Source organism: Mus caroli, chromosome 3 (assembly GCF_900094665.2).
Source record: "Mus caroli chromosome 3, CAROLI_EIJ_v1.1, whole genome shotgun sequence".
Classification (NCBI taxonomy): Eukaryota; Metazoa; Chordata; class Mammalia; order Rodentia; family Muridae; genus Mus; species Mus caroli.
In genome coordinates this window covers 47,852,864-47,878,919 of record NC_034572.1, presented here as the reverse complement: position 1 = coordinate 47,878,919, position 26,056 = coordinate 47,852,864, and the positions used below count along the sequence as shown (strand labels likewise).

Genomic DNA, 26,056 nt, shown 5'->3' with positions numbered 1-26,056 from the left:
TTTTTATCAAACTGATACAAAAATTATACGCCTTTGTTCTATTTACTATACTATCCAAAGGGCATTGAAACCTTTTGTTTGCTGGAGCAAATGGATAAAGGAGATTCAGACCCTGAAAATGTTTGATTGCTGTGTTAAGAATAGTTTTTAATTTCTCACATGGTTGGAGGAAAATACAGAGATAATAATATAATGCTCACGACACATGGACAATATGCAAAGCTTGTATCTTAGCATCTTTATGAGACACAGTCTCCCTTGATTACTTTTGAGTTTGTTTTGTGCTGGCTGTGCTGGCAGAAATACACAATTTCACCCGAGAACAATTGACTCACAGTGTGTCGCATATTTACTATTTGTTCGTAGACAACTTGTTGAGACCTGTCCTCAGTCTCTGAAGGAGAGTTAATTCTAAAGCTTACTACCTGATGACAGCCAGTCAGGCTTTTTCTGGTTCACTCTTCGTTATGAAAAGATTAAAACAAAATAAATTTGATTTTCAGATTTTTTACATTTATAACTGAACCTGTACGTCATATACTGCATTGGACAACAGATAGTGTCAGAGTGCTTACACACTATAATTTATTTTAATTTCAAGGCATATTTTATTCACTCAGGTTAACAAGTGAATTCTGGTTGTTTTATTAAAAGGGAAATATGTCCTTTATTTTAACATGAGAAAATATAATAATATCAAAATCACTTGTACCCAAATTAAAAATTATTTGTTTTAATGTTTTGTATAACACATTAACATGGTATGATGGTAGTAAAGGTTTTAGACTCTTGAAAGTATTCAAAATAAGACTATATCTACATTTTCTTAGAAAAATTAAGACAAAAATGAAGACCTTGGGGTACCTGGCATAGAGTCTAAGGGGGTGGAATTTCAGTCTTTAGAAAGACCAGGCCTAGACTAGAATCCCATTCAGAGAACAAGTCAACCACGTTCCAGCTGCATAGCTCCTTCATCCCTTCCTGAGCTGCCCACCAGTGAATACGAGGTCAGCTATAGTCAGATGACCCCGGAAGACAGAATTCATGAGGCTGACTTCCTCTCTGGAGGAGATACTAAGATGATGTAGATGCTCAAAGAGGTTGAGATTGAGTTTATGAGGCTCATTGGCAATAGGGTATGGGGAGTCTTGCAACAATATATACAGATATGCAGACAACAAAGGATGAATAAATCATAGAATAAGAAAGAAGAGTACACAGGGAGACACTGCATCATACTGAGACCGATGAGGACGGAACCCTCCTGGGCCAGCTGTGATAACTCTCTCTTCCTAAACCTGGGCTTATCCTCCTTGCTCAGAGGACCCGAGGGCTCAATTCTATGTATCTTCTTACAGCAGAAAGCCTGTTACTGACACAATTCACGTCTGGCCCTCATGATCAAAGAAGTTTAACCAAATATATATAAACTGCCTCTTAGACCTTATTTCTACAAATCTATTGCTTTTCACAAATGAAAGCTTCAAATTTCTATCAGTTGGAAAGCTGATTCTAGGAGATGAAATCTAATTTTTCTCTACATTTTAGAAGAGTTAAATGCTGCAATAGGTAACTGTGACAAAGTTGCTGCTTTGACCACGCTTAGCCAGAAGGAAAGGTGTTGCATGAGAAGGTGAAGATGCATTCATATGGGAGAGCCCCATTGAAATTGTCATGGAGACTCAAGTGAACTCATCAACTCCAGAAAAGTTCATGAAAACAGCTTAATTTGGTGCAAAATTCCAATTCCTTAAGTTTTAGTAACTCTTAGGCATCCTTTGAATTTAATAGGATTGTCTGCATCCTGTCTTTCCCAGTAGTGATGGCTATTCATAGGAATATACAATGATAATCCAGATGTGTTTGTCCTGACACAAGCGAGCATCTCAGGAAGTTTTACACGATGCGGCTGAGATTTGATTCAGTAGATAAAGTACTTGCTGTGTAATCCACTGCCTGGAGCCCAGATCCCGAGCACCCACACAAAAGCTGGGCAGGTCTGGCTCTTGCCTATAAATCCCAGTCTTTATGGGGTGGAGACAGGGGATGCCCGAGGCTGGTGGCCAGGCTAGCTAAATCAGCATGCTTTGGGCTCAGTGAGAGACACACCTCAGTGAAACTGAAGAGACACCAGTCTTCAACCTCGGTCTTCCATATGCACACAAACACATGTGTAACCGTATGTATACAATGTATACATACATACATACATACATGCAACACGCAGGAAAGAAAAGACCAAGTTACACAGCAATGACATGAGGAGGACTTTTTCATTATTGCCACCTCTTCAAGAATTCCCATAAAAGCACCCATGCAGATTAAAGGGCCATCATAGTTGAAAGTCCCCATTTGTTTCTGTCTGAAAGGACTGAGTTTTTCAGAGAATGGTCATCAATCGTTTAGCAAATGTCTACGGGCATTTAAAAAGTTAAGATTCAGCATGGGAAATGCAAAGAGACATTTTGTGACCAACTGTAGAATTTTCTTTTTTCCTTTCCCTTTGTTTACTGGGTGAAACTGGGGAGATTTATGGACCATTTCCCCTAGCTAAAATATTTCTGCTTCTTTGGTGAACTAAGCTCCTGGTATTAGGGTATTCCTGAATGAGTTGTTTCTTTGTTGGACTTTTATGTAGGTTAATATTTCAAAGCCATTGCTTCCAGGAATATTTTAATCATTACTGATTCTCAAATCCACATAGACCTACACTGTCCATAAATTTAGGAGTTGTTAGCTGAATCACATCTCAGAGGGCCTTAATGTGGCTGAGATTTTCCACGTTGTGTTAGTGAAAAGAACCGATATTTTTCGGAAATACTCATTAATTTCCCGAGGTAATGCAGTAATCTAATTAACTGACATGCCACAAAATACGTGGTGATCTCTAAACTCAAGACCACTTTATATGGGTCAGGGTTTTGTTTTTTATCAAAGTGCATTTTACTTACTTCCCTTAGAAGGTATTACTCAGCTGTTATTTTTTTTTAATGACCATGATCCTTCTGGTCTAAATGTTGAGAGCTAGAGAGACAAAATAAAGTAAAAAAAAAGTATGGTGTTCTGAGCTGACATTTCCTCTTGTCCTAGGAGACTGAAATGACGAGTGATCAAACTCATGCTGAGACCCTTCTCAGCATTTACTTTTTGTTATCTACCTCAACAAGGTCATATTAAAATACATAAAATATGACCTTAATTAGCCAGCCTAAGACATTAGGAATTTGGCTCCAACTCCAATACATACAAATGAGCTTCCCTTAATCAGAACTGTGCTAAGGCTCATGGCCCCTCTCTCTGCAGGAGAGTCCCTTTACAAGGGACAGTTAGCTAAACTTCTGAATAGAATTACTTCAGACACCAACTATTTGGTGTCTTTTAGTGACATGCAGTTTCTTCCTAGTCGGTGAGAAAACTGTAAAAACACAAAAGGAGTTGGGAATTGCATCCATTTGCTGGTGACAAATGCAGACTCTTATGAGACCCAAAGCCCAGTCTATACTCACTGAGAGTGCAGACCAGGTAGCTCTGGGGATGTATGTTAGGAAAAGCGTGTCCAAGAAGAATGAACATTTGAAAAATGTGAAGGCAAAACGGGGGCAGTGGGATGGAAAAGGAAATAATACATTGGGGACTCAGGACCAGCTTGTCGGGGTGGGGCGGGGGTCAGGGGGGAGTAAAAATCATGTTAGGACCCTGGGAACAAAGCTTAAAAGAGAGGTAAAGGCCAGATCACTGAAAGACAGAGATGATCCAGCCAAGGCCAGAGATGAATCTGGTAAGGGGCAGGAAATCATTTGGGTGTTTTGAATAGTGGAGCCTCTAATCTTGGTCTAGAAATACATTTTCTGAGAAGGAATTAGACAGACAGGACAGGACAGGACAGGACAGGACAGGACAGGACAGGACAGGACAGGACAGGTCAGGACAGGACAGGACAGGACAGGACAGGACAGGACAGGACAGGACAGGACAGGTCAGGACAGGACAGGACAGGACAGGACAGGACAGGTCAGGTCAGGTCAGGACAGGACAGGACAGGACAGGACAGGACAGGACAGGTCAGGATAGGATAGGACAGGACAGGACAGGACAGGACAGGACAGGACAGGACAGGACAGGACAGGACAGGACAGGACAGGACAGGTCAGGACAGGACAGGACAGGACAGGTCAGGATAGGACAGGACAGGACAGGACAAACTCAGTGACCAGAGAATATAGAATTAGGCCCCGGACAGTGAAGAAGGGAAGATATTGACAAGATAATGGGAATTATCCTTGGGAATTTAACAAAGGCCATGTGATGGGAGAGGGAGGGAGGCAGTGCTAAACCCGGGTTTCTATTTCACTTGATCTCTGCATGGGTGGATTATGGGAACACTGGTGAAGAGAGCTGGGAGAGCTGGTAATGAGGAAGGGACAGTTTGGAAAGAGACTGGTGAACTGTCCCTGATTGGAAGTTTTCTTCAGGAGTCACAGAGAGTATGACATAAGATGATAAAGGTCCACAAGAACCAGGGGTCAGAATACCCTACCCTACCCTCTCCTTCCTCCCTCCCTCCCCTCCCTCCCTCCCTCCCTCCCTCCCTTCCTTCCTTCCTTCCTTTCTTCCTTCCTTTTTTTTTTTTTTTTTTTCGAGACAGGGTTTCTCTGTATAGCCCTGGCTGTCCTGGAATTCACTTTGTAGACCAGGCTGGCCTCGAACTCAGAAATCCGCCTGCCTCTGCCTCCTGCGTGCTGGGATTAAAGACGTGCACCACCATGCCCGGCTACCCTGTGCCTCCTTAAGTGATTTTAGTGAAGTCTTGGAAGCAAGAGCTAAATGAAGGATAATTGAGAGATATAGAAACATGTCCATTTATACAGGGTAACAGGGATGAAAGGAATGAGATAGACAACTACACTGTGGGGTAAGGGGTAAGAAGTTAATGAAACGAATGAGAAATGGCACTCTACTCAAAATAATGCTGTTTCAGATTTGCTACTGTCTTTGAGGACCTCTGATGATAGCACAGACACTGTGTTAGGCATCTTATATGAATTAATTTTAATGCCATTTGGAATACAATCTGTGAAACAATGGGTAATAAGGTGAAAATTTTTGTGGAAGGAAAAACTGAATGTGAAAGCAGAAAGCAAGTGTAGACGGATAACAAGAGACACCAACTATCACCATATGTCTCTCTTGCAGTGACAGACATCTGCTACACAAAAACAGAGTCAGCTAAGGATAAGCTTAAGCCTGACACAGCCTATTTACTAACATTCAGAGTTCGTTGTATTATTTAGCTTTTAATATCATTGAGAAAAACATAATTGTCATTTACAGGAAAGAATAATTTAGATGAAACATCTTTGGGGGAGGGTATCAGATGATTTAGTCCTACAATATCTGAGATATGCAGTTATCTATTGCCTTTCAAGTCATGAAAGAAATTATGGGTACAGATAAACTAAAACCATACTTAAGTTAAAACAATCCAGCATAATTATCTGGAGACTAGATTTATGTCAGATAACTTACATTGGACATCTAAACTATAATGTTTTGGTTTGATATTACATTCAATTATTTACTAATAAGACAATATTAGGAACAAAAGGATGCCTTGAAATTTTAGGGGGTCGTAAACCAGGACAGTGTTAGAGTAGCCTGTCAGGGATGTTGGGCAAGTGAGAAGGGCTGGGTACTGAATTAAAGTACAGAGGATGAGGGAGGGAGGTGACTCAGTTGTAGATGCTGTGCAGCAGCACATGGGAAGGATGCTGCAACCACACAGGAGTGGGGGCTTGGCAAGTAGCTTGTAATGGGATATGCACTAAAAACCAGCAAAGTTTTAAGAGAGGTGGAGCTTGGGATTGTCTCTGTGGCTGCAGAAAGCCACAGAGACAATCAGCCACCAGACAACATCCAGGAAGATTCTGAGAGGCATAGAGAGAGGGTGGTGGTTCTGGTCCTTATTGCCTTATGCTTTCATTGCCTTTGGCCAATTCACAAGAAAAACAAAAAGCAACACACACACACATACACACACACACACACAAGCACACACACTCATGCACACACACACATGCACACACAGAGTCCTAAAATAATTCCAGCCATCTGAGCCAAGATGCCATGGAGAGTCCTAGCAAACAAGGGTGCCACTGAAGGAGGTTTCACCACCTCCCTGCAGCCCAAGGTCAGAGAGAGCTGATGAAGGCCAAGGAGTCAACCTGAGGACAATTGAGATGAGACTTGGGGGAATCAGGATTGCATGGTTTCTTATGACTGCTAGTTTGTATCAAATCTAAAAGGGTGAGATTAACTGTGCAAATAAACAGATGTTGGTTAATTAAAATGGAGTTTTAAATATCAGGATAGAAACAAACAGATGCAGGATTAAACCAACTAGAGCATTTTAGCTACGGGTGATTTAGATTATGTGAAATGCCTGCTTTTCTTCCAGTTAGAAAATTACTCTTTTGCACTGTGTATAATTCTATGAGGGCCCACGAGGAAGGTTATTAAGGTGACAAGACAAGCATGTGTCCAACTGTGATTGCTGTGTGCAGAGAAGCCACCCAGCCTCTTAACCTACTAGCCTTCTATTTCTCACAGTGGGAAGGAAATGGACCCAGGCACAAAGCCTCTGAAGTGGTGGCATAGACACTAGTCTTTCATGAGCATGGGCTGCCATCAATCCTGCTTATGAAAGTCCCCAGAAGTTGACAGTGGCTGCTGAGAACTGTTTATCCCCATGCAAGCTCTAGGCAATAATAATGGATAGATTTGAGTATTCATTTTGGAGAATTTTTTACATGCTCATGTTTTTTCATACTGCACTAAAAATCAAAAGAAACATATGAGGGGCCATGTGGAAATACAGAAAAGCATTTGGATTTTCAACAAGATTGAGTGCACATGAATACTTATAAGATGTCAATAATACATAGGTTTCCTTTTTGAATTCCACATTTTCCCTATGCATGAATTTATGTGTCTCTTTGTGTGTATATACATATATATATAATATAAATAATATTATTATATAAAGACCATAATATAAATGATCTTTTCAAAAGAAAAGACCATTTACTAAAACTTGAAATAAATGTACCCAGTATTTTTTTTCTTAATGCCAGAAGTCTATGTTTCTATTCAGAGCCGTGTTAATTCCATTTCCTGCATTATTCATAGCTTTACTTCTCCATTTCCTTGGCAATCCTTGTGGCGAATTTTTCACATTTTGTGACATCATGCACTCTCAGGTCTGCCCAACATTACCAGGAGCAGTGCCTCTCCGACTTACGTGGAAAACGCGTTGTTCTGTTTCTCGCACCGGATGCCTTTGCAGCTTAACCCCTTTGTTTCTTCATAGTAGAAGTACAGTTGATTTAGGCCATTTGCAAAAGCTAGCAGCACGAGGCAGTAGATGAATAAGAACTTCAGGATGTCCAGAAGCATCCTTCCCAGAGATATCTGCAGAGGCCCCAGGTGAGAATTGGCAGTGAACAGAGAGATCAGGCGGAGGGAACTGAAGATGTTTGCAATAGCAAATAATGCCTCTGCCACCAGGGTGGGGTGCCACATGTCCCATGATTCCCGTGGGTTCAGAGCACTGTACTGAAGAAACAGAAATGAAGGCAAAGTAAGCACACATGCTGACAGAATCAGATTCCGCTCTGCAGAGCTCTCTAGGGTCCACCTCAGACACTCTCTGGAAGGTGTATGCTTTAAGATGGCAGCAGCTAGAGTAAGCCATACAAAGACAGAAAGAAACCCATTAATTTATAACTCGTGAGCTTTAATTCTTGTGGCTGTATAGGCCCGTCCTTCTTATTTTGTTTATGTCAGTGTGTTAAAACTTTGACATGAGAATCAATTAGTTCTTGTCTGTTACCTCATAGTTTCTGTCTTCGTACAAAGAACACACCTTCGCTTATTCAACTGATCAGGTTCAACTTTTAGACTCTTGCTTAACATACTCATAGACCAGGACACAGACAGATACATCTAACTAACTAACTAACAGAAATCTTTAAGGGGATTAACATGAAGTACTGCAGGAATAGAGGGCAAAAGGCAAGAATGGATTGGGTCTCTGTGCTGTCAAAGCGTTCAGAGTCAAGAGGAGAGGTTATGCCTCATTTGCAGTTTTGCACCAGTTGGAGGTGACCTGATGCAGAAGCCACCATCATACTATAACAGAGTCTATTTCTACCCAGGAACTGACATACACAGAACCATCCTTAGTGAATGATCTTGGCTGTGACTGAAAGAATTACAATGGATAATCTTCGAAAGCATGAACAAGGCATTACCTTTGCCCTAATACAAGAATCCACACTGGACTCAGAGTCCAGCATGTCTGGTAGCTTTCATGGAATGACACTGTTCAGGTATCATCACAGTTACACAGCTACACACAGTCAGGTCTTTTTGACCCATATTACTGGGATTAATAGTGTTTTAATGGCAAACTACCATTAAAAGTTACAACGGCTCCTGGGAGACTCACAGATATCTCCCCAGGAGCCATCTACTTCCATTTTCTGGATAATAAACCCAGGGACTTTGTTCTCCTGAGAATATTTATTTTCTTAAGAAACTTGAAGTCTTTCTCTCCCCAGGGGAAGTCCGGCAGCTAGCTCAGCTGCATCCTGTAAATTCTGAGAATCATAATTTCCGATTTCCTTTCCTGTGGTATAATCCCCTTGTCCACTGGGCACATCTGACTCTCATCACATCCCCCACTGGGGAATTGGGACATGGGGACTGATGCTAAGATCACAATGTAAATCAATAATTTGTCTGTTTGATGATCCAGACACCTTGCTTCCTGTCAGAGAACAAGCAAAGACATAAACTGTAAGCAATTAGCACTTGAACTCATTCTTTGAAGTTTTGCTTTAAAATCTCCTCCTGCCATACACATACACATGGTCTTAGGCTTCCAAATAGGCATGGCAGTGCACACCTGCAATCCGCGCCCGAGACTCAGGGAGTGGGTTGTGATTTGGAGGGAGGGCAGCCTAAGCTCTTTGGTGAGGTCACGGTTAGCCTGGGGCTGCACAGTGAGCCTGTCTCAAAGCAGGAAGCAAACAGAAAAAGTGAGTAAATAAGCAAATCTATCAAAGCAATTTAAAAAGCTTTGCGAACCACAGAGTTCTTTAAATCTAGAGAGAATAAAGTATTTGGCCAGTGGGCATATTTTCTAAACCTATTGTTGGGTATTAACTCGTTAACTTGAAAATTTATTCTTGGTTCCAGTTCTTCCTTCTAGCCCACCACCATCATCCCCTTGAGCCTCAGCTTCCTGGTGGTGTGGATTCAGGATCCCCCTAGTTCTTCCTTGACACCCACCTCAGTCACTCCTCCAAGACCACCTCCATTGTTTTGTAACTCCCCAACAACCTACAGGGACCCTACAGGTGCTACCTTTGGCTAGGACCCAGGTAGGCCACCAGTGTTCCTCTTTTCTTCACTCACTCTGTTCTTTCTAAGGACCTCTTACTCCAGCCTCCTCCCAACCCCCTCCATCCCCTTCAGATGGGTTACCATTCATAGGCAGACCCAAAGTGTCTCTACTCTGCCTCTGTCTCCCTTTGTGGAGGAAGATAGGTGGTGGTTTGAATGAAAATGGCCTTCATGGGCTCATAAATTTTAATGCTTGGTCACCAGGGAATAACAGTATTTTAAGGGGTTGGGATGTGTGGCCTTGTAGGAGGAAGTGTGTCACTTGGGGTGGACTCTGGGGTTCCAGACGCCAAAGTGAGGCCCAGAGTCTGTCTCTCTCTCAGCCAGCCAAGCAGATTAGAATGTAACTCTCAGCTCCTTCTCCAGTACCATGTCTGCCTGTGTGCTGCCATGCTTCTCGCCATGATGATAAAGGACTAAATCTCTAACACTCCAAGCAATGTCTCAATGAATTGTTTTCCTTTTTATGAGTTTCTGGAGTCATGGTATCTCCTTACAGCAGTATAATACTGACTAAGACAAGACCAAAGTCATTTAAGAGACCTCCAGAGTCAGCCCCTTCCCCAACTCTAGTCTGCCATATACCCTACCCATTGTTTATATTGTACTCACCAGTACTGCTTGGAATCTGAAACTAGACTTCTAACCAGAATTTCAGATCTTGGAGCAATCAGAGACTGAGCCCCAAGACCCAGAGTGGTCCTAACACTGAAAAATAAGCCATCATTCTTCTGGTCCACAACCTGTCAGGGTTGGGTAATAGAAACCAAAGAACTGTACACACACCCAGTAAAGGTGAGACCAGATATCTACAGTGAGAACACTACAAGCATCATAACTGCAGATGACTAGATCCCAGCACAAAACACAAGCGCCAATACCCAGGACAGTATGCTTGCACCCACAGGCAAGCACCCCTATGCCAACATGCTCCAAGAAATAAGTCTAGCTCAATCTCAAGACAAGAACTCCAAAATAGCAATTATGAGTATGTTCAAGGATCTGAAAGAGGATATGAATAGATGACTCCATAAAGACTGCAAATGCCAGCAGATGAATATAATGACAATTCAAGATAGGAGAAGAATGTAACAAATAAATAGAATCACTAAAGAAAAGACACCTATATCCAAGGCTCTGGAAACATCTTAGAAGATAGAGTGCAAAGACTGTACGTGTCAGAAGACTAGGATATCTCTGTGAGACAGCATCTTCTGTACACGACAGAGAAGCTGCACCCATGATACCTCATCCACATGGTCACCTAAACGAGACCCATACAATGAAAACACCAGCTGACCTACCAATGTGGATGAGGAAAACCTCTCAAGGTCCCACCACTAGAAGAAGAGCTACAAGTAGCCAATGGCTGCTGAGACAGGGAGAATCAGTCTTCTCCAGGGAGCTGCCCTGATAGGTTATCCAATCCCAAGTGGTAAGCCCTATGTACACATACATATGAGCACCAGTAAGTGGACTCAGCCGGGTGTTTATGTGAGTGTGTGTGTGTTGTGTGTGTGTTATGTGTGTGTGTGAGACAAAAATCACTAAAGAAGAGGTCATGATTTTGAGAGAGAGTACAGGAGCAATTGGAATAAAGACAAGGAGGGTAGAAATAATATACAGTACTAATGTATGAAGTAAATTTACAAATAAAGTTTTAAAAATAAAATAAAATTAGTTATGTTGTGTATTTTAAACTCAACCCCCGGAGGAGCTTCTGTCTCACCTGCCCTTTAATGATAAGCTCGCTTTCCCAGTCTCTTCTTATTCATCAGTTCTCCCCAGATACCTCCCAGGGCTAACCCCAACTCAGACTTCAGGTTTAGCTCGAACTTCCCACCATCTCATCCCATTTCATACTCTGCTGGCAGGATGATTCTTTCCATTTTGAAACTTCAAATGTACAGACAGAAACCCAATAATAATAATCTTTTGATCCCTTGGTTTATGCCTCCGGATTTGAGATGATGGCATACTCAGCTTCCCAGCGTCCAATACCAAGCACCCCCTCATATCTCTCAATCTCATAACAATTTCCCCTCTTTCCTCCATTATCACAGTGACATAATGACTGTCCTAACTGCTTTTCCTTGTATCCAATCTCATTTATTCATTGCTACATTATCCTTTAAAGGAAAAATTGGCCATGCTAGGTATTAATATTCTCCTTGACTTCATTTTCTGGAGATGATGTTTTGAGTCCTTAAAAGCTTACAGATGAAGCCTGTACCTTGCCAGTAGCTTGGTACTTGATGCCCTGGACATACATACAGTACTTGTGATTCTCCTAAATTTTCAGTTTTGCTACATTCTCACCAAAAGGCTATTCCATAAATGCTTAGTCCTGACCATTAGTGTAAATTCTCCAATTCTGACTTTTCATCTGTTACTTATCTATGAGACCTATGATGGATACTGAAAGATGGTTAAATTCTGTCTTTAAGGTGCTCATTAATGATGAAAGGAGAAACCACCAAGCCACAGAATTAGGCAGTTATGATACCAACATTAATCAAACAATGTCCATTTTTCCTTTAAAAGGAGATAAGTGAACATCAGAATTCCAAAGGCTCAAGATGGTAGCCCAGTGTTGTAGAATAAACACCTCCCACCTGTCTAAGATAATCATGCACATTTCCCCACCCCATCAAGTAACTGTGTTTCGCTCTACTCCTACTGTGGTGTTATTTTCCTTATAGCCTTCCTTGCTGAAAAATGTAATTTTTCTAAGAGGACTTCTCTTTTTGTAGATATGAAGTTAGCCATGTGCTATGTGGTTCCTAGTGTCTCCTGAAGGAGCACAGTCCTCTGAATTTCTTCACAACTGAAGCTCTAATACAACATGAGAAGAGTCAGATATGTTTAAGGACATGGGTGATGCAGAATGTTAATCAGCTGTAGAAATGTGGGCTTCTGGATATAGCTGAGGGTTTGAGAACAGGAAGAAGAGCCTACGTATATCAGACCCAAGTCATGAAGTCTTGGCAGGCTGTTAAGAGCTGATGATGGATTGGATCATAATATTGGGTTATAAGTTCCTAGACTATAGAAACATATGCTAGTTCGTCTTCATGCCCTTTACAAGTTCATGCATATGCAAATAAGCTAAACTGTCAATCAACATGAGTAAAACTTTCAGGTGGATGTAATACGAAAATGGCTGTTGATCCAGAATGTCCTCCTAAGGCTCATTTGATAGACCACGACTCCAGCCTGGTGTTAATTGGAGATGACGAACCTTTCAGAGGTGGCTGTATCATTTAGGGAGACACCCTTGAGGGCAATGAGGGGATCCTGGTCCCTTCTTTGTTCCTTATTTTCCACTTATAGGTCGCTTGCTTGCTCCATCCTGCATTTCCCAACATATTACAGAAGTGCCAAGTGACCCTCAAACTGTGAGCCAAAGACCTTTTCTTTTTATAAGTTGATTGTCTCGGGTATTTGATATAGTAATGAAATCTACCTAGCACATTTGTCATAGGAGATTAAAGGGAAAAAATCATGTATTAATTTTAATGATTTTTTTACAAGATGGTCGTAGTCAGGGTTTCTATTCCTGCACAAACATCATGACCAAGAAGCAAGTTGGAGAGGAAAGGGTTTATTCAGCTTATACTTCCACACTGCTGTTCATCACCAAAGGAAGTCAGGACTGGAATTCAAGCAGGTAAGGAAACAGGAGCTGATGCAGAGGCCATGGAGGGATGTTACTTACTGGCTTGCTTCCACTGGCTTCCTCAGCCTGCTCTCTTATAGAACCTAAGACTACCAGCCCAGAGATGGTCCCACCCACAAGGGGCCTTTCCCCCTTGATCACTAATTGAGAAAATGCCCCACAGCTGGATCTCATGGAGGCATTTCCTCAGCTGAAGCTCCTTTCTCTGTGATAACTCCAGCTTGTGTCAAGTTGACACACAAAACCAGCCAGTACAAAGATGAAAATTTTTCTTTGTAAACATATGCAAATAAAATAGAAAAAAAAAGACAAGAGAAAGACATAAGGATTTCTTTACTAACAGATAATTCCAGAACAACTAGGCTTCAGCTACGCACAGAGCCCTGCTGTGAAACTGAAAGATGTCACAGACAATACTGTTTGAGGGGCTGACATCCTTCATAACGCAGGAGCAGCATTCTTTGTCCCCCATTAACTGATAGGGAATGACGTCGTACAGCCAGAACTGTTTATTAAAATAATGTAAAAACTCTACCACAGCTGTAAAAACAATTGTTCATATTCATAGTAACTTTGAGTATTGGAAAGTATTTAAGTTATACAGTCAAGAGTTAAGAGAGATTTAATCATACCTATCAAATGACTGATGCTAAACATGGGAGACAAATGTTGCATAGGAAATGCAGTGGGTTTTAACCCTATTTTTAAGTAGGAACAAGCCAGTCCCAATGAAGTGGAAATAAGATTAAAATTTGTGTCCTGGAGGTCAACAAGCTCTGTGTTTAAAAAAAAAAAACAAAAACAAAAACAAAACAAAAAAAACAAAACAAAAAGAAACAGCCATCCTATGAGGTATAAAAAGAATCAGAGCATGAAAGGAAGCACCATCAAACCTCATCAGCACAGAGGAAAGTGACGTGTGCTTTGTAATGCTGTTACTTTGTATATGCACACTGGTTAGTTTATGTCAACTTGACACAGTGAAAGTCATCAGGGAATAGGCAAATATCAGTTGAAGGATTTCCGTCATTAGATTGGCCCCGAGGCCCATCTGTGGGGCATATTTTTCCTTAATGACTGACATGGGGTGGTGCAGTCCACTGTGGTTTCTGCCACCTCCGTGCTGGTGGTCCTGGGTTGTATCAGAAAACCATTTGAACAAATTTTAGAGAGCAAGCCAGTAAGCAGCACCCCTGCATGGTTTCTGTGCCTGTTCCTGCCTCCAGGTATCTGCCTGAACTTCCTTCCATGATGGGCTATGAACCACAAGAGGAAATAAACCCTTTCCTCCACAGCTGCATTTGTTTTTGTTTTGTGTTTCTCACAGTGACAGGAGCCAAACTAGAACATTAAACAAAGTCAAAGCAAACATTTAATGTTTCTATGAGCTCCTTGCATTTTTAAAACATTCTATTAACTTTGATGATTATTACTGTTTTTTTTTTTTTTTGAAAAAGGATTTGGGATATTAAGTAGCTTGCTTCAAACAGTACAAGTAGAAAGTGGCATAATATACTAGTCGTAGTCATACTATGTCCAATCTTGGTTTCAAGGGCTGTGCTGTCATGTGGATCTTCAATGTTCCTCAAATGACCAACAGCTTGTGGTAATACTGGGGGGTTACAAAGTCTGTGTGAGATGAGGTTTATAAGGGTTTATACTGGGAGCATGTCCTCAAAGGAGACTAGTGTCCTCTCCTCTCTGTCTCTGTCTCTGTCTCTGTCCCTCCCTCCCCACCTCTCTTCCCATCCCCTTCCCTCATATGAAGGCTCAACTCGGCCATGGAAATGCACATAATGAATACTTGGGTTCTTACATATAAAGAATACCTATATCAGAAGGAGCATCATCATGATGTGAGTGAGAATTGCCTATCTTTACTTGAAGTGTGTTTTATGGTCATTGTATTTCAAAAATTTTTTGTTGATTCAGTTTTCAAAGTGTCTTCCTTAAACTACAAAACTTAGCAACAAAACCAAGTAACTCAATTTCTAAAGTGGGTAAATGACTTGAGTAGACATGTCTCAGAAGATGAAACCCAAATGGCCAATGAGCACCTGAAATAAAGTCCAGTCAATGTAAATCAAAAACAAAACAAGATGCCATTTCTTCAAATCAGGAGAGTTATTATTAAATAGGTCAAAACATAACAATCTGTGATAAATACGTAGACAAAAGGAGACTATTAAAACTGGGAGTCTAAACCAGTACTTCCATTAGGTAGAACAATATCTAAGGATCCTCACAAAACCAAAAACAGAGTGCCATAAAGATTCAAATCATTTTTAGAATAAGAAATGCTATCAAAATATCAAACCAATATATTTGTTAAGCTGATTCCTGATACATTTTTATTACACCCATAGATTAATGTGTATCTCACCTCTCATGAGAGAAGGCCCCTTTTGCAGTAGATAGAAATTAACACAGAGGCCCAGAAGGTATAGAGAATGACTGGAATTCTTGGCCCTAGATGGAAACTTCTATATCACACTCCTCCTCCCTAAGGACCAAGAATCATTGTGCAACCCAGAATGGTTGTGAGAGCAAGGGCTGGTGGGTGATATGATGAAACAGCGTCTTTCAGACACAGCAGGTCATTTGTACCTATGAACTCACACTGTTTGTGACAACATGCAGAAAGCAAGCTCAAGCCAGACAAATCCCACCATGGAGAGGGGAGATGGGCATAAAGTACTAACTGAAGAGCTACTGGATATCAATAGCTGCTGGAAGAGGGAGAGCCAGTTGTCTTTAAGGTTGTAGTCTCTGATTGGTCAGTTATGTTAAAGTGGAAGGGCATTCACCTAAGAATGTATGGGCAGCACATATTAGGAGAAAGAGAGGACACAAAGTTGTGTTGGGAGGGAGGTAGGGTAGATCTAGAAAGCACTAGGGGAAGTTATGAATAGGATCAAAATACATTGAACAAAATTCTCAAATAACTAATAAAAATGAGAAATAATGTCAAAGAGATATCTGGTCTCTTATGGCAGCACTATCTACAGCAGGCAATAGCAAAGCCAATTAATTGACTTACTAATTGGAGACTGGATAGACAGATAAAATGCAGCACATGTAAAAGGCGATGTTAACCATTAAATAAAATCATGTCTTTAAAGAAACATGATGGCACCAGAGATTTCTGCTAAATGAAATAAGCCAGACACAGAAGTCTGTTACACCCTGTTCTCTCATATATGTAGAGGCCAAGCATGAGTCTTGAAGGTCAGCACAGGGGACCAGTGGTCATCAAGGTGGCTAGAAAACAGTAGGGGCAATTGATATATGTAACAATAGTAATTGAAGAAGAGATCATGAATTTGCAGAATAGGGAGGCAAGGAAGTGTTGGAAAAGAGAGAGAAGGGGTAGATATGATGCGAATACAATAAGCATGCATGAAATTCTCAAAAAAGCAACCCTTAAATTTAAAACTAAGAAAAGAGTGGAGGGAGGAAGACACCAACCCACTCACAAAACCTTCAACCCAAAATTGGTCCTGCTTACAAGGCGGAAAGAGATAAAGATGGAACAGAAATTGAGGGGACAGCCAACCAATGACTGGCCCAGCTTAAGACCCATTCCATGTGAGAGAGTCCACCCCTAACACTATTAATGGTACTCAGCTATGCTTGCAGACAGAAGCCTAGCATAACTGTCTCCTGAGAGGAGCAGATGGAAACAGATGCAGAGACTCACAGCCAAATATCAGGCAGAACTCAGAGAGTCTTGTGGAAGAGTTGAGGGACAGGATTGAGAGAGTGAGAAGGGTCAAGGACATCAGAGGAAGACCTTCAGAGTCAGCTATCCTGGGCCCATGGGGGCTCACAGAGCCTGAAACAACAACAAAAAAAGCATTCAGGGGCTGGACCTAGGCCACCTACACATTTGTAGCAGATGTGCAGCCTGGTCTTCATGTGAGTACCTTAATAATTGGAGCGGGGGCTGTCTCTGACTCTGTTGCCATTGGATTTTCTTCCCCTAGCTGGTCAGGCCTTAGTGGGAGAGGATGCACTTAGTCCTGTTGGGACTTGATGTCCTAGGGCAGGGTGGTACTCCAGGGGTGCTTCCCCTTCACTGGGAATGATTGGGGAGAGGGATTTGTGGATAGGATTGGGAGGGAAAGAGGAAGGCTGCAGCCTGAATGTAAAATGAATATATAAGTAAATTATTGAAGACAAAGAGAAGGAGGAGGAGAAAGAGGAAGAGTAGGAGAAAAATAGAGAGAAAAGGAGCTTGGGGAGATTAATAATGGGTTCCAAAGTACAAACTGTCTGATCCTGTATTGAAGGCTCAACTCTTAGAACTACTATAATGCTAAATAAACACACACATCATACACACATAATATATATGTGAAGAGAAGGATTGTCTGCTCTAAATAGAAATGATAAAGATGTAAATAGTAATTACCCTGATCTAATCAGTATATATTCTAGACATATGTTAAAATAACAAAATATAATACTGCATTCCATACATTTGTATAAGTGTGACATTGATAATGACTTTTTTACAATCCCAAACAATAACAAAAAGATGACAAATTTGTTTTTCATAAGACTGATAGAAATAGTGTTTTTTCAGTATTTTGCTGAATATTGGCATCATTTTAATTGAACAATAGCTAGAAACTGTAAGGTCCCCAAATTTGGGCAGCTTTGTTCCTACGACACATGAATATTCGAGAATAAGAACATTGTTTAGAGCTACACTGAGTGCATAGGAATTCTCACTATGCTATTTTTATTTTGTTTTAGATGATAAATTGCATGTATTATTCATGTGGCAACCAATCAGAATCTATTCTTTATTCTTCCTAAATCAATTCACTAATCATTTTTGTAACAAATTGTGTTTTAAAGGAGACAAAAAGGAAGAGACAAAATAAAAGTAGGCAAAGGCAAAATATCATACTTTAGTTTGAAACAAGTCTTTCAAAAGTATGAAAATCTCAGCTGTCATTGCAGAACTAAATACTTTATGTAAATTATGTAGCTGTGCTGAGGCCTGGTGCACCCACTGAGGGGTGTGTGAGATTTCAGACAGACAGTATCATGATGAACAGGACAAAGACAAAGAAATTCTGTTCTGTTCTAATCACACCAAACTGTTAGAGCAAGTTGAAATAATCATATCAATGCTTTTGAAGGGTAATATTTTGATTTGCCTATGAAAACGTGTCTGTTTGTTACATCTTGTAAAAATCGGTTTGTGGGTTGTTTAAAACTAAGTGGTGTTTGAAGAAGAATTTCTTTAGAATTAGTTATTACTAGAGTTAAGGGACTGTTTCATTTCGAGGCAGTCATGTTAATTAGCAGACAGACAATACAGTGGCAGCTTTGATGTGCTTATAACAGCAATTCTAGGACATCCATTGTTTCTGTATTTCAGCCTTATAAATAAAATAAGAGGCTGATAAATACCATACATAAGGATCTATTAATAAAAATTAATAGCAACTGAAGTTGTACTCTTAAGAATTAGATATATGTATGCATCATTAAAGGAAAATTACCTTCACAAATGCGACAATCTTCAAGGAAATTGTTGCCAAATACAAGGAGTTCATCACAAAGTCCATTAGATTCCACCAGTCATGGATGTAATCCTGGAGTCCGCCATCCCACATCTGTTTAATCTCTCCCCATATAAAACCTGCAATTATAGAGAGATTCACCGTAAGTGGGACTTTCAATCTAGTGACTTTCACTAACAAAGGCTATATGCAACAAAGTAATCACAGATAGAGAAGCCATGGACTGTATATGTTAGACACAGTAACTCTTTTATAGGTAAGAATACTGAGTCTCAAACATCTCTTAAGACAGAGGACATTAAGCTAATTCTAGAAGATTTTGTTAGCTCATTATTAATTAATTAATTTATTCATTTGATACATTAATTTAAAAGTTATAATGTTTGGGGCTGTGGAGGTAAATCAGCAAGAGCATTCTCGCAAGAGAATCCACCTGGTGGCTAAAACAGTCTACCTAGGCCCACTCCTCTGTTTTGTTTTATTTTTTTCTATTTGAGATTATAATTCTACTTATCTAGTTTATTCTTTCCTTTTCTCTACACAAACCTTTTCATATATCCCTCTTTGCTCTTTCAAACTCATAATCTCTTTATTCATTAGTTATTGTTATATAAATATACATATAGGTGTACAATGTTACTTGTAGGTGTGTTTTCAGGACTGGTTATTTGGTATTGGACAATCAGTGGTTCTTCCTCCGGAAGATTGCTTCTCCCATTCCCAGCAGTCCTTAATTGCTTGTGACTGTGTAGGGGCCCCATGGGCTTTCCACATCTACTTTAGCATATCTATGGGTATCATGCTTGTTTAGCTCATTTGCCCTTATGCCCACTCATTAGTTGAGCCTTCACCCACCATCAAGGAAACTTCTCTTCACAACACATGGAGCCCATGACCAGAAAGCCATAACCAATCAAAATGCAGAGTTGTGGATCCCAGCACCAATGCTCAGGGAATATTGTAGAAGAGGGGCAGAAATATTCTAAGATCAAGGGGTTTGCTGTGAGCCTGTGTCTCCTGGTAAAGTCAGAAGCTACACCCATAAAACCTCAAAAATTCTTTCTCTAGTTGCAGGGGATCCACCATCCACTTCTGGACTCAGAAGGCACTTCCAGGACATGGGATATTTACACACGTGCACACAAAATACACATCCAAATAAGATAAAAATCATAGTAAAGTCTTTAAAAAGTTTACATTTTTAATTTCTCTGTAACGACGTATTCTTCATTAGGAATGTCATAGAATGTTCTTACAAGCATGTTTTGGATTATATTTTTCTCCTAAGTCAAATAACTTAAAAATGGATGGAAAAATAGTTTATCTGAAATAAAAATAAAGTGAACGTTTATTACGTGATCAAAGAATCTAACTTTGATTCTCTATGCTGGTGCTTTGAGAGGTCAACTATCAATCTGTGAGAATGCATGCTTACAGCATCCCTGCCAATTTACTGAGTACCACATACAGGACAATAACCTCAGTCCCACATCCAGGGTCAATAGAAATTCTTCTTTTATATAACCAGTTTTTTTAAATATACAATTTATTATTGCTTTATGCCGATTGTTCTTTTACCTGAATGTATGTCTCTGTATGAGGGTGTCAGAAGCCCTATAGCTGAAGTCACAGACAGGTGTGGGTTGTCATGTGGGTCTCAGGAATTGAACCCCGGTCCTCTGGAAGAGCAGTCAGTGCTCTTAACTGCTGAGCCATCTTTCTAGCCCTTTCTCTTTCCTTTTCTAGTAGAAACTATGACATTGTATAATTCTCAGGAATACTTATAAAGTATTTATATAGGTCACTATTTTATTCCCATAATCTTATTAAAATAATGAGCAACTATTTTTAGAGCGTAATGAGAGCTTTCAAGTGATCTAGCACTATGAAATATTAAAGAGATAAATTTATTTATTACAACTGCATTCATCAAAATAAATGGGACTCATGTATAATAATGGTAGCCTGAAATGCCACATGTAAAATACCACATTTGATAGCAGCTGAGAATACAGGAAGTTGAAAAGATTATAATTGCTTTTTACTAAATGCAAGAAAAAGTCAGATTAACTATAAATATCATAACTTGTCACATCCTCATAAGGAATGTAAGAAATGAAGAGCTGTCAGATTCATAGAGAAGCTTGCCACTCTTCCAGTCTCCTGTAAGAACAAGAACACAGGGCCAGGGAGATGGCTTAGCTCATAAAAGTGTTTGCGTTTGAGCTAGATGGTGAGTTTAGTTCCTGTAATCTATGTAAATGCTGTGATGTGATAGAATGTGTCTGTGATCCCAGGGAACCCATGGCAAGATGAGAGTCAGAGATGGATTACTGAGAAGCTCATGGGTCAGCTCATCTGAAGTGTGAAAGAGACCCTGCCTCAAAAATAAGGTAGAAGACAGGAACTGAGACCCTCTGCATTCTACTCCATGCCTCCCACTCTGACTCAAAGGGAGATTAGATTAGGGACCTGGGACTGCAATGGTTCTTAGTGTGGGCAAGGCACAGACCTGATCCAGGCATTTCTCATATAAGGAACAAACTGTTTATGTAGCCCAAAGAAGAGGTAAGACATAGTCCTGGGTGTCAGGGTATAAGATCACCCAGTGTCATAGATTATGCCTGGGAGGGGATCAGGAAACTGTCCCTGCAAAGTCTGAGAGCCATAGAGTGAAGGCGAGCACCACAGACCTCAAACCGTGGAACTCACCCAGAGGCCCCACTGTGACTCTGGGTTGGAACAACAATGCCCTCCTGCTCCCAATGTTAGCACTAACATCCTAACTAGATTACCCTCTGAGACTTTCTGCATAATGTGATCCCCTGAGAGGTGGGATCATAGCTGACATTTTGAAGAAAGGATAAACACAGAACTGAATAAGATATGATTCATACACTGGATTTCAGAACTGGTAGGAAACCTAGAGTTTATTTCATATAATGAAGAAAAGCCATTGGAACACGTGACGACACTCTCCTTTTGCATACAGAAGGTATTTTTTTCATAATACAGTGGCAGGTTCTTGAAGTCCAGCCTATGGCCAGTATACACTGGAAAGACACAGCACAAAGAATTAGTGTGCCATACAGCTGGGTTACTAGTTAATGGGGACATGAGGGTTGGATTTGAGTCTCCAAATGTGATGGCCAGGGCAACAATTTCTTACGGGACAGATCCTTCAATGCACACTATTTTGTTGTATGTAAAATTGTGCCAATCCCCAGAGCTCAGAAGATATGCATTTGAAACCATTGATTGGCTGTGTGTTTTCCATTAGCTTTCAGTAGAATACAGAGAGATGAGAACTGTTATATCAGTTAGATGGGTGTGGTACCAGGCAACACTGGGGTTCCATGACTGTCTTAGTCAGGATTTCTATTCCTGCACAAACATCATGACCAAGAAGCAAGTTGGGGAGGAAAGGGTTTATTCAGCTTACACTTCCATACTGCTGTTCATCACCAAGGAAATCAGGACTGGAACTCAAGGAGGTCAAAAAGCAGGAGCTGATGCAGAGGCCATGGAGGGATATTCTTTACTGGCTTGCTTCCACTGCCTTCCTCAGCCTGCTCTCTTATAGAACCCAAGACTACCAGCCCCGGGGAATGTTCCCACCCACAAGGAGCCTTTCCCCCCTTGATCACTAATTGAGAAAATGCCCCACAGCTGGATCTCATGGAGGCATTTCCTCAACTGAAGCTCCTTTCTCTGTGATAACTCCAGCTTGTGTCAAGTTGACACAAAACTAGCCAGCACAATGACTTTCAATTAAAAGATTCTACCACAACTGCAAAAGATTTACAAGCATTGTTTCTTACCACTGATACTACTACAACGTTTGGTTGTTAAAATAGCTGATTAAGATCTGTCATCCACAAATAGACCCAGACTTGATCTGCCCCAGAAAGGGTAAACCAGATAGATCTTTGACAGGCTAAGAATGAAAATATAGCTTCTGGCCAAACGTGAAGAATTCTCTGCAAGTTGTGTTGCTCTAAAACTGACGAAAACAGACATTCTACCCTTTGAGTCTATTATGCCTTTCAGTGACAAAGTATGGCAACCCAGTCCATGTATTTCTCTAGAGAGGAGCACTAGTTCAGCTTCTCTTCATGCATTTGTGATTCCATCATTTGGGTTTGTATGTATTATTATCAAATGTAAGAGATCTTAAAGGACTTGCACAGCAATCAGGGCATTGATGTCGAAGGGCAGAGAAGGCCCCTTGACAGGCAGTGAGAGAAGCAGTTATAAACCACCATCTGGGTTCCCAGAACTGAACCTGGGTCCTCTGCAAGGCCATCCAGTGTTCCTAACCTCTGCACATCTATCTCTTCAGCCCTGGAATGCTTTTTACTTTTCAAACCCTAGGTTGGAGTATCACCTCATAAATGTCCTCCTCGTCACACACCTGCTTGATGGCTGTTGACTTTTAGTCTGCTGTAAGCATGTTAGTGAAATGCCAAGTTTTATCTCTTCTGGCAACAGCCACCGCATTTTTGAACAAGCAAGCCATTAAAAAACCGAGAGGGTGCTAGTACAAACTGAGATGCATCCAGAGAGTTAACTGTTCATGGAAACAGGAAAAAAACAGGAGAGAACAAAGCTTCGGGGAACTTCTGTCACAATGTGTTTGTCCTGTTCCCACAATGGAACATTTCAACATTGCGTTCTCTCTCTCTGTCTGTCTGTGTGTATTTATATACAGATGACACAATTTCTCAGGCCTGTGGTAGAAACCTTGCTACAGGCCTTGAAGCCAAGCGTCTGCACTCGGGATGGAAAGAGCCCAAGGGGAATGGGTCCCGGAAGTCACTTTCAAACGTGCTCTGGGGGTCTGGATGTTTGTCCTTTTTGTTCTTTCTTTCTTTCTTTCTTTCTTTCTTTCTTTCTTTCTTTCTTTCTTTCTTTCTTTCTTTCTTTCTTTCTTTTTCTTTCTTTCTTTCTTTCTTTCTTTCTTTCTTTCTTTCTTTCTTTCTTCCTTTCTTCCTTTCTTCCTTTCTTCCTTTCTTCTTCCTTTCTTCCTNCCTTCCTTCCTTTCTTTCTTTCTTTCTTTCTTTCTTTCTTTCTTTCTTTCTTTCTTTCTTTCTTTCTTTCTTTCTTTCTTTCTTTCTTTTAACCTCTCCCAGGGCTGTTCATTCAGGAATGCTTGAGCATTCTGAACATGGTTGTGAGGTAATGGAGGTAAGGGAGAAGACCGTCTCTGATTTCACTCTCATCTGTCAGTCCAGGTTTCAGGCTTTGGGGTATATACTGTATCACTGGGAGGGATCCTTGGCCTTGCCCTCTCTTGCTGTGGCTATTACACAGATAGCAATCAGCAGCCCCAAACAAAGAGCAGGGCACCTTTTCACCAGAGTAATCCCCAAGGGCTTGTTCAAGGCCCAGAGCTGTCCAGGCTGACCTCTATAGCCTCTTTACTGAAGACAGAGTTACACCGTAGCTGCACCGTGAGACATCAAATCAGCAAAGATAAAAAGAACACAAAGAATTCCTCATGGCTGGAAGTTCCCTTTGCTTTTCGAATCAGGGAATTGAAACACGTCTCTGGGCTCAGAAGCCTGTCTCTGTCAAAAATCATTGTATTACTAGAAGTTATTTTACTTAATGGAGAGTATTGTGATACCAGATCCCCCAAGAGACACCAAGTTAAGGGCAGCTGGTAGGGTGCTGGGATATATTTAAAACCTCAGTGGAGTGGAAGATGAAAGCCTGCCAAACTCCCTTTCTGAAGGCAGTTTGCAGGAAGCTATAGATGACCTCCTGTTGGCAGGTTGCTGACCGATCTGAGGATACTTTCTGCTATCCCACACTTGCTCCTCCCTTGCCACACTCCACAAAGGAAACACTGGAAGAGGAGATAAGAAAGCTGCATTATTCTGACTACAGTTTTTGCTCCTTTATGGAGGAGTTAAATATCAGAGAGGGATGAGAGTGACTACCTCTCAGTGCTTCCTTAATTCAAATGAGGGGATGCCAAGAAAAGCCCTGAAGCCTGAGGATTATACAGCAAGAAGAAACTAGTAGTCCACACTCCCTGCGGAGGCATCTTCTCAACAGTTAACTAGTATACCTCTCCCTTGGTCTGGTTCAACATGGAAAAGGGAAAACCAGGCAGTTTGAAAATGGGGCAGCTGGTGGCAGCCTGAACGCTTACTCTTCTGTGTCTGGGTTTGCAGTACTTGTTAAGTCCATGCACGGTGCAGGAAAAGCTGTGCATGACTCTTCTTGCCAAACTCAAGACTTGTGAGGATCATAGAAGACCACAGAGATTAACTAACTGCAGGGAACACGGTGGTTGAGGGACTGTAAGGTGACAGAGCTGAATCTGATCCTGAGAACTTTCTAGTGCTTGGGCACAATAGTGCAGCACATCCCAGGAATGTCACCATATTCATTCCTGACACAGGTACTTAGTGATTCCCAGAAAGCAGGACATCTGGGAAGAGCTATGGCCTGGGTGCTGGTTGGTTAATGAAGACCCAACTTCTGCTGTCAGCTGTCTTCCCTAAGGCAGCAGGAATGGAGAAAAGCAGAGATCTGTGTGGAGTCAACGCATGAGACATAATGTAGATGAACATATCCAGCTGTTTCAGGTCATGGGACAGTCTTTCATTAAGAAGAGAAAAATCTTTAAAGTGCTTATAAGTTTAAAAAATTTAAAATAGACCCAGTCCTTTGCTGCTTGGATAGAAGGCCCACTCTACTGGAGGAAACACAAACCTGTACTGTAAACCCAGCTTGGGAGTTCACAGGCCCTGAGGGTGGATCTGCTACTATTCTGAGGATCTACTACTACTGTTATTCTGATAAATTCAATATCAAACTGACCCCCAAATCCATCTCTATACCCACACACTGGTGATGCTCTCAGATCTTATCAGAGAATCACCGTTGTATAGTGGTTTGCACAGAAACTCACAAATTGCTCAAAGCACACAGAATACCAGTGGAGTTGTTAGCCATAATTTAGGGCATCTTCACCATTCCTCTTCCTAAGGCTCAGGGACCACAATAGAAAGGGGGAGGAAAGACCATCCTACCCAGAGAAAACAGTGTCTTCTGGACATGGTAGGACTTCTGTGCTCACAAACTCATGGCAGCTGTGGTTGTCTGCACAAGACTTGCACAAGACCAATCCTATCAGCATTCTAGTATAAGGAGGATAGAGCAAGAGCCACGTCCCCTAACTAGAGAGCTAGGAATACTTGATGGCTCTGGGAGGGGATAAAGTCGATTTTTATGAAGGATGTGGCTCCTGGTAGGTTGGCCACGTTCCAGTGGATGGATCCATGGTAGGAGGAGTACACTGTCTGCCCAAATGGGACTAGATGGCTTGTTAAAATAAGAAGATACAAAGTTGTGAGTT

At 41.1% G+C, this 26,056-nt stretch overlaps 1 protein-coding gene across 4 annotated transcripts in view; it reads right to left on the bottom strand.

Annotated features, from left to right (window-relative positions):
* Positions 1-26,056, bottom strand: part of Trpc4 (transient receptor potential cation channel subfamily C member 4) — a 161,784-nt gene that overhangs the window by 19,596 nt on the left and 116,132 nt on the right. For all 4 annotated transcript variants that reach the window (XM_021157250.1, XM_029475582.1, XM_029475583.1 and 1 more), the window contains 2 exons: positions 18,664-18,803; positions 7,298-7,611 (listed from right to left, as the gene is read on the bottom strand). In XM_021157250.1, the coding sequence (XP_021012909.1) occupies positions 7,298-7,611; positions 18,664-18,803 (454 nt within the window). The remainder of the gene's footprint in view (positions 1-7,297; positions 7,612-18,663; positions 18,804-26,056) is intronic.